This window comes from Panthera tigris, chromosome A1 (assembly GCF_018350195.1).
Source record: "Panthera tigris isolate Pti1 chromosome A1, P.tigris_Pti1_mat1.1, whole genome shotgun sequence".
Lineage (NCBI taxonomy): Eukaryota > Metazoa > Chordata > Mammalia > Carnivora > Felidae > Panthera > Panthera tigris.
The window spans coordinates 24725964-24741159 of NC_056660.1; the positions used below are offsets into that span (position 1 = coordinate 24725964).

At 39.4% G+C, this 15196-nt stretch overlaps 1 protein-coding gene across 5 annotated transcripts in view; it reads left to right on the forward strand.

Moving 5' to 3' along the window:
• The window catches only part of ZC3H13 (zinc finger CCCH-type containing 13), a 96062-nt gene extending 87562 nt beyond the window's left edge, over nucleotides 1-8500 (forward strand). For all 5 annotated transcript variants that reach the window (XM_042972824.1, XM_042972711.1, XM_042972905.1 and 2 more), the window contains 2 exons: nucleotides 2315-2478; nucleotides 7652-8500. In XM_042972824.1, coding sequence (XP_042828758.1) covers nucleotides 2315-2478; nucleotides 7652-7822 — 335 coding nt within the window. In that variant the 3' untranslated portion in view covers nucleotides 7823-8500. The remainder of the gene's footprint in view (nucleotides 1-2314; nucleotides 2479-7651) is intronic.
• Nucleotides 8501-15196: the final 6696 nt, after the last annotated feature.

Sequence of the window (15196 nt, forward strand, 5' to 3'; positions counted from 1 at the left end):
ACATAACCACATGTTCAAGATCTTTCACAGAGAATATGTTGCCTGTTGAATGTTTTCATTGCAGTATGGTTGGCACACGGTGTTAGCCTCGGTGTCAGTTGTACAGCACAGTGATTCACCAACTCTGAGGTTATGCTCTGTTCACCCTAAGTATAGCTGCCATCTGTCACCATGCACTGTTACAATACCATTCACTGCATTCCCTGCGTTGTACCTTTTATTCCTGTGGTTTATTTATTCCATTACTGGCATACCTTTTAGCTCATCCGCCACCCTTCTCCCATCTGGAAACCATCAGTTTGTTCTCTGTATTCATTTGTCTGTTTCTGCTTTGTTTTTTTAGATTGCACATTCTAGCTTGATACCTGGGATGGTGATCCCTCTAACACTGTTCTTTTTCCGCCAAGATTGCTTTGTCTATTTGGGGTCTTGTGTGGTTCATACAAATTGTAAGATTGTTTATTCTAGTTTTATGGACATTATTGATATTTTGATAGCAGTTGCATTGTGTCTGTAGTGTGCTTTCGGTAGTGTGGACATTTTAACAGTATTCTTCCAATCCATGAGCGTGGTGTGTGTTTGCATTTGTTTGTATCTTCAGTTTCTTTCATCAGTGTTTTATAGTTTTCAGAGTAAAGGTCTTTCACCTCTGTGGTTAAGTTTATTCCTAGGTATTTTATTATTTTGGGTACAATTTTAAGCAGCGTTGTTTTCTTAATTTCTCTGTTACTTCATTATTAGAGTACAGAAATGCAACCGATTTCGGGAAATTAACTTTGTTTCTTGTAACTTTACAGAATTCATTTATTACCTCTAGGAGTTTTTTGGTGGAGTCTTTAGGATTTTCTGTGTACTGTATCATGCCATCTGCAAACAGTGACAGTTTTACTACTTTCTACCAATTTGGATGCCTTTTATTTCTTTTTCCGGTCTGTGGCTAGAACTTCCAGTACCGTGCTGAATAAAAGTGGCAAGAGTGGGCATCCTTGTCTTGTTCCTGATCCTAGAGGGAAAGCTCTCAGTTTTTCATCATTGAGTATGAGGTTAGCTGTGGGTTGCTCATATATGGCCTTTTTAATGTTATGGTACGTTCCCTCTAAACCCACTTTGTTGAGTTTTTATCGTGAGCAGCTGTTCAGTTTTGTCAAATGCTTTTTCCTCACCCATGAGGTAATACGATTTTTATCCTTAGTTTGGTTAATGTGGTATATCCTATTGATTGATTTGCATATTGAACCATCTTGGATCTCTGGAATTAATCCCCCTGAATTGTGATGAACGGTCCTTTTAATGTGTTGTTGAATGTGGTTTCCTAATATTTTGTTGAGGACTTTTACATCTGTGTTCATCAGAAATATTAGCCTATGGTTTTGTTGTTTTGTGGTGTCTTAGTCTGGTTTTGATATCAGGGTAATGCTAGCCTCATAGAATGTGTTTGGAAGCTTTCCTTCCGATTTTGGGGGGAATAGTTTGAGGTGACATGGTATTAACTTATTAACAAGTGTTTGATAGAATTCACCTGGTTCTAGACTTTTGGTTGGGAGTTTTTGATTATCACTTCAGTTTTGTTACTAGCAATAGGTCTGTTCAGATCCTATTTCTTCTAGGTTGCCCATAGTACTCTGTTATCCTTTGTATTTCTGTAATGTTTCTTGTTACTTCTCATTTCTGTTATATTTATTTGTCATTTTTTTTCTTGATGACTCTCAGTTTTGTTTCTCTCTTACGGAGAACCAGCCTTTGGTTTCATTCATCTTTTCTATTGATCTTTTTAGTCTCTGTCATTGCCGTGATATTTATGATTTCTTTCCTTCTACTCACCTTGGGCATTGTTCTTTTTCTAATTCCTTTAGGTGCAAGGTTGGATTGAGATTTTTGTTTCTTAACATAGCCCTGTATTGCTATAAGTTTCCCTCTGAGAACTGCTTTTGCTGTGTCCCCAAGATGCTGGACTGTTGTGTTTTTATTTTCATTTGTCTCCATGTATTTTTTTTTTCCTCTTTCATTTCTTTGTTAACCCATTGGTTGTTTTTAGTAGCATGTTGTTTAGCCTTATGTGTTTGTGGTTTTTTTCTTGCTTTTTATTCTTGTAATTAATTTCTAGTTTTATACTTTCATGTTCTGAAAAGATGCAGGATAGGATTTCAATTCTCTTAAATGCATTGAGACGTGTTTTGTGACCTAATAAAGTATATATGCCTTTAATATAAAATAATTTTCACCAGCATTATGATAAACTTAATGGAATATGTAAGCAGCCAGCAACACTTTCCTATTTTAGGAAAACTTAATGCCTGTTTGTTTTTATTGAAAGATGCAGACAGTCTTTTTGAACATGAACTGGGGGCTCTCAACATGGCTGCATTACTACGAAAAGAAGAGCGAGCAAGTCTTCTTAGTAATCTTGGGCCCTGTTGTAAAGCGTTATGCTTCAGACGGGATTCAGCAATCCGGAAGCAGCTTGTTAAAAATGAGAAGGTACTGTTTCCTTGGAAAGTATGGATGGTATATTTTTCATTTGATTGCTTTAAGGTGAGATTAAGGTCTCATTATCTGCTTTTAGGAGTTTGGTTTCCTAGTCTTTTACACGTGGAGAAAGAAGAATTCTATTTTGTAATGGTTTTCATTTTACTTCAAGAGTATTGATGAACGTTTGTGTCGAATAGCAATTTGTTATTCAAAATTTGATGCATAAAGAGTTTTAAATAGTCTCTTTCTGTGAAACGTTTTCATTTGTGAAAAGTTTCTCTAAGTAAATTTCTAGTATGTTTTATTATCTAAACTGAACATCAGAGAAAAAAGTTTTCCAGACACAGAGTGGTGAGGATATTTCTAGGAAGAAATAGTGTCTATGAGAATGTACCAAGCCAGAAGAAAGGAAATAAATACAGGTGAGTGTATGTAAGCATTTACTTAAGAAGAATAAAATAAAACATAAAATAGAAATTAGATTTGGAAGAGATCTGGTCATGAGAAATTGAAAATGTCTAAACTTTAAAAAGCCTAAGAGAGTTGGTTTAAAAGGTTAGAGAAACTTTCATTAGCTTTTTACCTGGGGACATTTAAAACAACATTGCTAAAGAAAAAGATTCGCATTTGCAGAAGAAATTAAATTCATGAAAAACAGAGGGATGAACTCAACTGCAGCGATTAAAATGGAAACAGATACAAGGAATAGGAAGCTTTTAAAGTCTTCCCTAGTTCAAGGCCTGGCTCAGAATCACTCCTGACAGAGTTGCTACAATCCTTCTCCTCTGCACTCCCATTTCATGTACTTCATGTACTACTTAGTTTTCTCCTCATGCTGTTGCCTAGGTGCCCATTTCTCCTTGCAGCTTTTCTCAGCTGGAAATGTCCCTAAGAGAATTGAGTCCTAGTGAGCCTTGAAGCACGTATGTAATGGGTCAGCTTCTCTTGTAAGTGTCTGGAATGGTACGACTTGCTTCCATCCTCAGGCGTTGAAGTTGAAAATTTTTCTGTTTGCTCAAGGAGAGGACTTGGGTTGAAAAAGGCTGCGTGTTTTGCAGTCTCACCAGAATCCTGCCTCCTTTTCGTAAAAAATATATTGTAACATTCCCCGGTTCCTCCTCTAATATGCCATAGCGCCTCTCAGAAATGGTGACAACCAAAAACGCCCTTGCAGAATTCTCCTTGAGAGCCATTGTCAGAACCTTGTAATCCTTCAGTACAGGGCACAGACCATTAACTAGCATGTGACATGTTATAAAAAGTTATAGTGGCACAGTATTAATGTCTTAAATGATCCACCTGAAGAAAGCATTGTGAGCTTTTCTGATTGCTCAGCGTTAAAAATTTTCACACAAAACCTGAAGAGACCCAACTGAAGAAAAATTAATTTCAGATATAAGAGAGCCTCGTGAAAGATGTTAAGAAAAAAAGAAACCTCTTTAAAATATATAGGACTGTAAAAGCAAAATACAGAATAGGACCACTCATCAAGGAAAATGGCACTTCTTATCAGATGATGAAAAAAAGTGGAAAGCCAGTGAACTCGTATTTTGGCATGGTCTTTATTTAGAGAATGATTTTTAAAATATATAAAATATACATATCAGAAAAGATAGTTTAAGGATACCAAGAGAACACTTAGCTGAAGAACACTTTAAATGAGCTGAAGTCTCATCTGAGTATTGTAGTATTAAAAGAATGTATAGAACTGGTAGCAAGCAGAAGGAAGGAAGGAATACCACAAGAAATTAGTAGAAAAATTCTGAAGAGATGAAAAAAACTAATCCAAGTCTCAGAGATATTAAAAGGATAATACTGTAAACAGCTCTATGCACATAAATTCGACAGTTTAGGAGAAATGGATCAATTGCTCTAAAATCCACAAGCATCTTTGAATCGTCTGTGTCGGTTTGCTTTGGTCTGGTTTTTATTGGAAAAGAAGCCTCCACTCTCAGATGGTTTCACTGGCAAAATCTACCAAATGTTTAAGTTAGAAATAACACCAATTCTACATAATTTCTTCCAGAAAATTGAAGAGACAGGAATCCTTCCCAACTCATTTTATGAGGACAACAACTACTCGGATATCAAAACCAGAGTAAGACATCACAAGAAAACTACCGATCTATATCACTCATGAGCATACACATAAAAAATCCTCAAAACTTGTAAATCAAATCCAGCAATATATAAAAGGAGTACTGCACCGTGACCAAATACCATTTATCCTCAGAGTGAAAGGCTGGTTTAATATGCTAGTTTAGTATTCTAAAATTATTCAGTGTAATCCACATATCGACAGACCAAGAAGAAAAAATACCTAATCCTGTCAATTGATGCAGAAAAAAACACTTGAGAAAAATCAGCATTCCTATGCATTAAAAATTCTTAGTAAGCTGAAATAAGAAAGAGTCTTGACTCGCATCTCCAAAAACCTGTAGCTAACATTGTACTTAAGGGTAAAAGTTTGAAATATTTCCCGGAGAGGTCAGAACGAGGCAAGGCTGTCCATTCTCACTACCCCTATTCCACATTTTACTGGGAGTTCTAGCCAGTTCAATAAGAAAAGGAAGTAGAAGGCATACAGATTGGAAAAGAAGAGGTAAAACTGTATTTACAGACAAGATGATTGCCTACGTGAAAGTTTTCAAGGAATTTATCAGAAACACTCTCAGAACTTAAGAGTGTAACAAGGCCACAGGATACAGAGCATGCGCAAAGCAATTCGATTTCCATATACTCACAGTGTATAGAAGCACCTGGGAACTGAAAGGTAGGAAATACTTTTTAGTGGCTCCCCAGCAAAAAGTACTTAGATACAAATCTAACAGAACATGGTGCAGGGTCTGTGTGCTGAGAACTATGAGACCCTGACATAAAAAATCAAAGATGACCTGAATAATGGAGACGTACATCTTGTTCATGGATTGGGAGACTCAATATAGTTAAGATTGTAATTTTCCCCAAATGGATCTGCAGATTTAACACAATCCAGGAAAATTGCAGCAGTGTTTTTTTTAAGATAACAGATTCTCAAGTTTACATGGAAAGTCAAAGCAACTAGAATACACAGAATAGTTGTTTAAAACGATGAATACAGTTGAAGGACTCAAAGTTCCCAGTTTTAAGACTGCCTGTAAAGCCACAGTACTCAGGATAATGTGGTTCTGGCACCAGGGATGACACATACCAAAACCAATGGTACAGAGTCCAGAAATAAACCCATAAACCCACACAAGTAGGACTAATCTGGCGGGGGGGGGATCTAAAAATGGGTTGTTTTTTTAATTGAACTTTTTATTTTGACATACCTGTTCTTCATCAAAATGTACAACTTCTGTGAAAGAGATGAAGACTGAAAAGACCAGGATACTGAGAGAAAATACCTGGACACCACTTTTTGGGGAAAGGACTTATATCTAGAATGTGTAAAGGACTCTGAAAGTTCACAGTAAAAAAAAAAAAAAGCAATCCAATTTTTTTGAACGGGCAACACTTGAATGGACAGTTCACCAAAGAGGATATGTGAATAAGCCCATGAGAAGATGTTTAACATTTTGAGCCATTAACAAATGCAGATTAAAAATTAAATGAGATACCATTGTGAACCTGTTACGGTAGCTAAAAACCAACAGCAACGAACCCCGTGGCAAGGATGTAGAGCAGTTGGAACTACCATGTGTTCCCGGTGAGAATGCAAAATGGTACACCACGTGGGAACACAGTGCGGTTGTTTGGGGAAATGAATATTCACTCTATGACCCAGTAATCCCTATTGCCAGGTTTTTACCTTCGAAAAATGAAAACTTACATTCATATAAAAACCTGTCCACAGTAGCTTATAGCAGGTCAATTCGTAATCTCCAAAAACTGGAAACAACCCCAGTGTTCTTTACATAGCTAACTGATAAACTAGGACGCATCTGTATAACTGGTTACTAATTTATAAGAAAAAATAGCCAAACTGTCAGTAAGTACTATCAACAATATGGATTAATCTCAAAAACACGATACTGAAAGAAACAAGTCTCTAAAGATCATATAGTGTACAATTCCGTTTATTTGATGTTCTGGAAACGGCAAAGCAATCACAGAGACCCTATCACTGATTGCCAGGGGTTAGAGTTGGGGAGAGGGTGTGAACACAAAGGGAGTTTTCTGAATGATGAAACTTCTCTATTCTGATTGTGGTCATGGTTATGTGAATCAGTACCCAAGTGTCAACACAGAACTACGCATAAAAAGTCAGTTTTCTGTATCACAACATGTATATTTTTCAACGCACATGTAATCGAGGAACCACTGTTCTTTTAAGGATCCTAGAAAGAAGAGAAATGGCAGAATGCCCAATATAGTCAAATCTTACCTTCTTTCATTTATGAACACACTTGGAGAACATTTTACAAAATTTTATGACAACTTCCAAAAATGCTAATGTAGCCTTAAATTGCAGTAATAGAGATAAGCATTTTAACAGAAGGGCAGTAGTACTTTCTCAGTGGACTGCAGTGATCAGCTGTCTTCTAGAGAATTTGTTCACTCCTAGAGCCCACGTTCTACAGACAGAACATGGACAGACCAGAAAGGAGTGCAAGTGCTTCTCCTCAGAGGTTCGAAAGGCTGTCGTGTAAAGTAAGATTGAATTAGTGTTCAGCCCTATATAAGAGATTTTATTTCAACATGTTCAAAAACGTGCAGTGATTGCTGTTTGTTTTGTCATTGGAAATAAAAACTCGTTGGTGACCTGTCAGGGATTGTTGAAGATGCCAACTTTAGGCAAGAGATGCCCCTCAAAGCTTTCTTTTCTAAGATTTCTTGAATCCGAAAACATTTCTTAAGTTTGTCTTGAAATATCCATCCCAAATTAATTTTTCTTGTCACTTTAATATTTTTGTTAGAGGTTAACCTGCCTTTGTCAACTCGTAGCATACATTTTTTTTTTTAATTTTTTTAATGTTTGTTTTTGAGACAGCGAGAGAGCATGAACAGGAGAGGGTCAGAGAGAGGGAGACACAGAATCTGAAGCAGGCTCCAGGCCCTGAGCTGTCAGCACAGAGCCTGACGCGGGTCTCGAACTCACAGACCGTGAGAACATGACCTGAGCCGAAGTCAGACGCTTAACCGACTGAGCCACCCAGGCGCCCCTCATCTTTTAAAATTTGTTTTTGTTTTCTTCAAATAGGGCACCGTGAAACAGGCTTACACAAGTGCTCCAGTGGTAGACAATGAATTACTGCGATTGAGTCTTCGGTTATTTAAGAAGAAGACTGCTTGTCATGCCCCAGGACACGAGAAGACTGAAGATAGTAAACTCTCGCAGTCCACTGTCCAGCAGGAACTGTGTGTGTCTTAGGACTGAAGTCAAATGACATTTTTGGTACTCTCTTCCTTCAAGATTACACATTCTTTTTCAGAGTTCTTTGGTTTGACAAACATTATTCATAACAAAGGCAGAAAAGATTTATCAGCCATGGTAAAAGGGTGAAGAACAACTTTGATCTAAAGTTTAAAGACACTAGTTTTGGCTAACTTAAGGTTTTACATAGATTTTTACACAGTACTTGATATTCATGTGAAATAATGTGAAAACATCTAGATTTAGTTTATTCTGTACTTTTTGTTAAAACTGAAGATTTTGGAAAAACGGTTGCCACTGCTCATGCAGCCTATGAATATTTTTTATGAAATGGAGCCACTGACTTATGTTCTGGATCATCCCGACAGAAATAGATTTTATTCAGAAACGTTGTGTTCACGGAATGAATGCACACTGCAGTGCAGAGCTCTTGAAGGCGGATGCTGGTCCTGCGTGCTGTGTTTGGGGGCAGACCTCCAGCAGGAGGTAGCCAAAGTACTTTTTTCCTTTCTAAAGTTCGAAAAAAAAAAAATTTACTAATGGGTCTTTTTTTTTTAATACATGTGTGTTGTTACAATGTATATTGGATGTCTTTGGATTCTAAATGGTTTTGTTATCAGAAAATGTCTACTGTTTTTATTTTTAATAAATGTACCTTTCCTTGTTCTAGATTTACTTTGCTCTTCATTGATCTTATTCCTAATGTTCTGAGACATTTGTCATCAACATTGCATATTTCATATTTCACATTTTACTGCTCAAGTAAATAATGCAGTAGGAGTTGAGGAGAGACTTCAAATACAGGTCAGTAATACTTGAAACAAACCAAGAGTGAACAAACCTATGTCATCTGAACTTTAAAATCCTACCGTCGAATTTTTCAGGGCTATCATCTTCGATTACATTGAACTGTCTAGCCTGTAATATGTAAGATGACTTAATTTTTTTAAATTACCATCTGTTTTATTCTGTGTATATTTCTGTAACTCATGAAGAGGAGTCTTAGAAGGATTTGAAATGCACTCCAAGCTGCAGAATGTGTGGGCAGACAACAATAATAAAGGAAACCAGTCAGAATTATAATTTTTTTCATTGGCTCTCACAGGTTTTTGCTCAAACTGTAATCCGTTACCTGTGTCAGTTTTGTATCCTCTAAAGGTAACAGTGCTACTGATGTAAAATTCCTGCTCATTTTAAGAAACGTTCATTGTACACTTATTTAAGATACTGACCCAGCAAAGGAAATGGTATTATTTTCAAATGACTTTGAAAGCATGTATAAGAAAATGGCAAGGTGGGGGTGGGGGAGGATGGGAGTGTCACTAGATTTTCCTGGTGTCTGTTTCCTTTTCTAATTGGTATTTTGAATAAAGAAGAAATTCCTTACTGACCCTGGAGAATAAATATCCTTTAAAACACCAACTTCCTAATTATAGTAGATATTATTTGCTATAGCACAAACAGTTCAAGTCCTAGAACTTCTGTTTCCCAGAAATGAATATAACAGAAAATAATGGTTTTCTTTAGGAATGTTCCACAGGTTATTTATTTACAGAATGAAAACTGTACTTAAATTTGCCATACAATGTGTCGCCTTTTAGGATTTGAGCATCTTTTTGTTATGAAAGAAAATTTTAGAGCTATTCCTCTGCACACTTAGCCACAGCATTCAGAGCTGTTAAGTGAGAATGTACTGTTAAGTCTCCATTTTTTTAATTCAAATAGTCTACGTAGTGCCAAGCATACACCCTTCGAGTTCTTTTTTACCGAGCTTTCCGTAAAAGCTCTTGGACGCCAGTTAAAGTCTCAATGAAAGCAGCTGCTCGGCTAGAACTGATTTGCTTCTACAGTTGAACGTGTGTTGCCTTCTAAGTGATGGGTCAAGTTTGTCCATTTGCCATAACCCCACAACTGGACTCCAGCTGCTGGTAATAAATTGGCAAGAGAACGTGTGCAATCCAAAATAAATGAGAGTAAACACCTATTACTGAGTCAGTTCGGTTTTTTTGGCAGCTATCCTGACCATTTCTTAGAGGATTGTACTGACTGATTATAAATAACTTTGTGTTTCATAAACATTTTGTATAACTATCCCCACCTTGTTCATTGATATGCTGCAAAATCTAGCTTGTCATTTCTCTTTGTTCTGTAACTGCATGTTATCTTCCTTATCCTACCTACTCCACAACTACATTAGGATTTTATGACCTCTCTTTATTAACTTGACATTTTCTGCCATTGGCAGAATATCTCACATTGTTTCTTACCCGTCCAGTTGGGTAAAGATTGTCTGTATGGTCAGTGATGCTTTTAAGTCTCAGAAAGAAGAGCCAGCATCTGAACCTCAACTGGTTATTTTAAAGGGTATGTGGTTTCTAGTTGAAGATGGTAATACAAGGTGGACCCTAAACTCAACCTCCTCCCACAGATCTACAGCTGTGTACAAAGCAATTTTCTCTGAAAACAAAAAGCTAGCCGAGTGGACTCCTACACATTGAGCAAAAAAACCAACGACAACACCAACCAACAAAACATACTGAAGCAAGTATGAGAGGCTGAGATAAATCCCATCCTCCGAATGGAGACCCACAATCGGTCAACCAACCGAGCCACTCAGGTGGCCCCGGAGACCCACAATCGGGAAGGAACGCCCAACCCTGAGCCTCTCCCAAGGGAGTGAAGAATTTGAACTCCATATCTTGCATCTGACTTTTAAGACCTGCACCTGACAAGCCCACAGATCATCTAGCTTTGAAAGGCAATGGGGTTTCATCCACGAGACCCCCAAAGGGTGCAGATGGATTCACCCATCCCCGGGCCCACTGCAGAGGCAGCTGTCTGAAAACGGTCCAGACTTTCCACAAAAGAGGCTTGTTTATCTTAAAGTGTTGGCCTAATTTAAAACACATCTAGGGGCCTACTGAAATAACCCCAACAATGGAGGCCAGCTCTGCTTCATCCCAGCTCACTGGTATCTGCAATTTGTACACTCATCTGGCACCCCAACTTCTGTGACTGCTGCTCAGAGGACACCTCTTTGATGCTTGGCTCTGGTGGCCAGTGGGGCTTACTGGGGAACCGTCAGGGTTGTTACAGGGTTTTTAACTGACTACCACCCCCAGGGCACAGCAGGGAGGCAACAGCACCCCATCTTTCTGTGTAAGTGGCCTATTAGCTTATCTTTTGTAACTGTGGCCTGAGGGCAGTCTTCTAATTAAACATGTTTGAGGCCAAATGTAATCCTTGGCTGAGACCTGGCACGGGTTGGGGGGGTGGGGGGGAGGGGATGTGGAGGTAATCCTAAGGCTCTTCCACAGCCATGCTCGTGGCCACTGGTATCACCCCTAGAGGAGCTTGTACATGTGTCTGGTGCCCTGGTTCGTGTGGCTGTGACCCAGGGACGCCCCTTGATTGCCTGGCTCCGATGGCCAGAGGGGCTTGCAGTCCTGGGTCCCATAGGGCTACAGCAAATGGAAGAACGGATCATGGCTGGCTACTACCTGCCCTGGGCACAGTGCAGAAACAGCAGTCTGAAACACATGCCAAGTCTTTCTGTGCAAGAGGCGTATTTGTTTGTCTTGGAACTTTGACCTAAGGGATAAGCCTTGGGTTTGGTGCATGTCTTGGGGCCTACTTCAGTGTTTTCTGGGGATGGAGACCTGTGGTTGCCACGTGTGCCCTCTACCTTTCACTTGCTCCAACTGGTGGGTATCTCTGAGTACAGCTTGTGTACATATCTAGTGCCCTGACTTTTGTGACTGCTGCCCAAAGGACATCCATTTACAGCCTGGTTTTGGTGGCCAAGAGGCTTGTGTTTACAGGTTCAAGAGACTAGCAAAGAAACAGTTCTTACCTGGCTGCCTCCCCCCGCCCCCCCCCACCCCCCGCCCAGGGATCAGTGCAGAGGGAGGAGACAGAAATCCTGATCTCCCAGTCTTCTCCAAAAAGAGGTATATTTACATTCTTTAAGAGCTGTGGCCTTAGAGTCTGGTTTCCAATCAGCCTAAATCTAAGTGCTGCTAAAATCTCCCCATTTGGGACTCTGGTAGATCTTAGAATACCCTCAATTACTGGGAACCACTAAAAACAAAGTAGGCTGCTTGGCAAGTCACAAATGTTTGAGAGAATCGAGCTAGGGCAGGGTTGAACAGTAGGTTTCATCTACACAAGACTAATCCTTCAAGGTGGGGAGGGAGTGACTTTTATCTGTGCATAGAAACCAACATAGAAAGTCAAGGAAAATGAAGGAACAGAAGAATATGTTCCCAACAAAAGAACAAGTTAAACCCTCAGAAGGAGAATTTAAGGAAATGGAGGTAAGTGATTTCCCTCTGATAGAGTTCAAAACAATGGTCATAAAGATACTGAGTTTAGGAGAAGAATGGACCAAAAATGGAAAATTTCAACAAGGAGATAGAAAATATAGGAAAGTAGCAAGTCACAGAGCTGAAGAATAACTGAACTTAAAAAAAATACAAGAGAGGGGTTCAAAAGTGGAATAGATGGAGAAGAAAAGATCAAAGGGCAGTAAAACTCATCCAATAAGAGCAGCAAAAAGAAAAAATTAAGATAGCTTTAGGAACTTATGGGACAACATCAGGCAGACCAACATTCATATTGTAGGAGTCCCAGAGGAGAAGAGAGAAAGAAAACTTTTTTTGAAGAAATGACTGAAAATTTCCCTATCCTGGGGAAGGAAACAGACATACAGATTCAGAAGTCCCAGAGAGTTCCAAAAAGGAACCCAAAGAGACCCACACTGAGACACATTATAATTAGTGTCAAAAGTTAAAGACAAGGAAAGAGTCTCAAAAGAAGCAAGAAAAACATGTATAAGGAACCCATGTAAGTCTAAAGCAGATTTTCCAGCAGGAATTTTGTAGGCCAGAAGGGACTGGTGCAATATTCAAAGTAACAACAACAACAAAAACTGTCAAGCAATATAAGAATATTCTACCCAGCAGGGGGGTTCTGACCCAAGATGGTGACATCGAAAGATCCTGAACTCACCAAATTACACCTGTGTACAGGGCAGTTACTCCTAAATAAGACCAGAGGGCCAGCTGAACAGCTTCTGCACAAGAAAAAAACAGTGAAAGAGAACAGCAAGAGATGGGGATAGGGTAAGGAAGGGACACCACCCCCCGCCCCCTGTCCCTGATGCAGTGAACGGCAGTGGGGAAGGAAAGTACTGAAGGACCTGGAACAGATTCCCCTCTCCTTAGGCACAAAAAACAAAAAAATATGGTTTAAAAACAGCATATAAAAGAGGCAGTCCTCGAACCCCACCAAATGGTAAGGGAGCCTCTGGACATCTTTCTGGAGGTGATGAACTGACAGACACAATGTATGCAGTATCTCCACCTCAAAAGCACGGACCAGTGTGAAGTCCAGGCACCCTAACCAGGGAGCCCCAGGCCCTTAGCTATCAGCAGCTTCAGCCATCCCAGCAAGGCAGCTAGCTACAGGGCCGTGCACACTGGGACACCCCTGGTTAGTGCTTACTACAGCTCCAGTCTTTGTGCCAAGGTGGCACAGGAGTACTCCAGACCCACACCACTTGACTTTCAGACAACTTGCTAGGGCACCTCTGGTGTAGAGTGCTCCAGAACCTCCCGAGTGACCTCTGTTTTAGAACCAGCTGCCTTGCCAGGGTTCCCCCTGCACAGCATCCCTGGGAACCCCTGGCCCATACCTGCACCGGTTTCAGCCACCGGCAAGAGCACACTCCCTACGTGGAGCACTCTGGAAAACCCTCCACGTGCAACTGCCTCTGCTGCAGTTACATGGCAAGCACACTCCCTGAATGAGCACCCTGGGACACCCTGGTATGCACCCAATTCAGTTTCAGTTGTCCTGACACTTTACCGTCACTGTGGAGAGTCCTGGGACAACCTGGTTTGCAAACACTTCAGCTTCAGCTGTCCCGCCAGGGCACATTTTGCATGGAGATCCCACAGACCACAGAGGCTTGCACCCACTTTAGCTTTAGCTGTCCTGACAGGGCACCCAATGCAAGACCCCTGAGACCACTGATCCATGATGCCCACAAGGTCCAGCCAGCCAGCACAAGTCACCAAGCACAGTCTACACAGGGGACCCCCATACACAAGACCATTCCTTCAAGTTTAAGAGAAGTAGCTATTCTACCTAACCCATAGAAAAACATAGAAAGTCAAGCAAAATGGGGAGACAGAGGAATATGCTCCAAAACAATGAGCAAGACAGTACCTCAGAAGAAGAATGAAAGGAAACAAAGATAACATGCCTAATAAAGAATTCAAAGTGATGATCAAGTTGCTCGTCAAGCTAGAGAGAGGAGAAAAACTCAGTGAGACCTTTGATAGAGGTAGAAAATATAAAAAAGAACCAGAGTTGAAGAATACAACAAATGAAATAAAAATACACTAGAGGGAATCAACAGATCAGCATATGCAAAAGAACGTATCAGTGATCTGAAAGACAGGGTAATGGAAATACCCCAGCTGAACAGCAAAACGAAAAAAGTATTTTAAAAATGAGGAAAGGTTAAGGGATCTCTTGGACAACATCAAGCCAACATTTGCATTACAGGAGTCTCAAAAGAAGAAGAGAGAGAAAGGGGCAGAAAACTTAAGGAAATAATAGAAAAAAAACAAGCAAACAAAAAACTCTCTAACCTAGGGAAAACAATAGATATCCAGGTTCAGAGTTCCAAACAAGATGAACCCAAAGTCCACAGCACAACACATAATAATTAAAATGTCAAAAGTTAAAGATAAGAGAATTTTAAAAGCAGCAAGAGAGAAACAAAAAATTATGTACAGGGGAAACCCTGTAAGGCTATCAGCTGATTTTTTTTTCAGCAAAAACTTTGCAGGGAGGGGCATGATATGTTAAAAGTAATGAAAGGAAAAAAACCTACAACCAAAAATACATGGCAAGATTATTATTCAGATTTGAAGGAGAGATTAAGAGTTTTTCAGACAAAAAATAAAGGAGTTAATCACCCTATATCAGACATACAAGAATTGTTAAAGACAGTTGTTTAAGTGGAGAAGGAAGAACCATAACCAGACAAAAAAAAATGTTAACAGAAAGGTAAAATATGACAGCATACATACAAAATGTGGAGACTTTAAAGGAAGTTTCTTGATTTTTTTTTTTTTAGAATGTTTCTGAATTTAAATGATCATCAACTTAATATAGGCTGCTGTATACTTAGGATGTTATATATGAACCTCATGGTAACCACAAACCCAAAATCTAACAGATACACAAGAAAATTAAAAAGAAAGTCAAACTTAACACTGCAGAAACTCAATCACAAAAAGCAAGAGAAGAAAAAAAGAAAAACTACAAAAACAACCAGAAAACAAGTAACAAAATGGC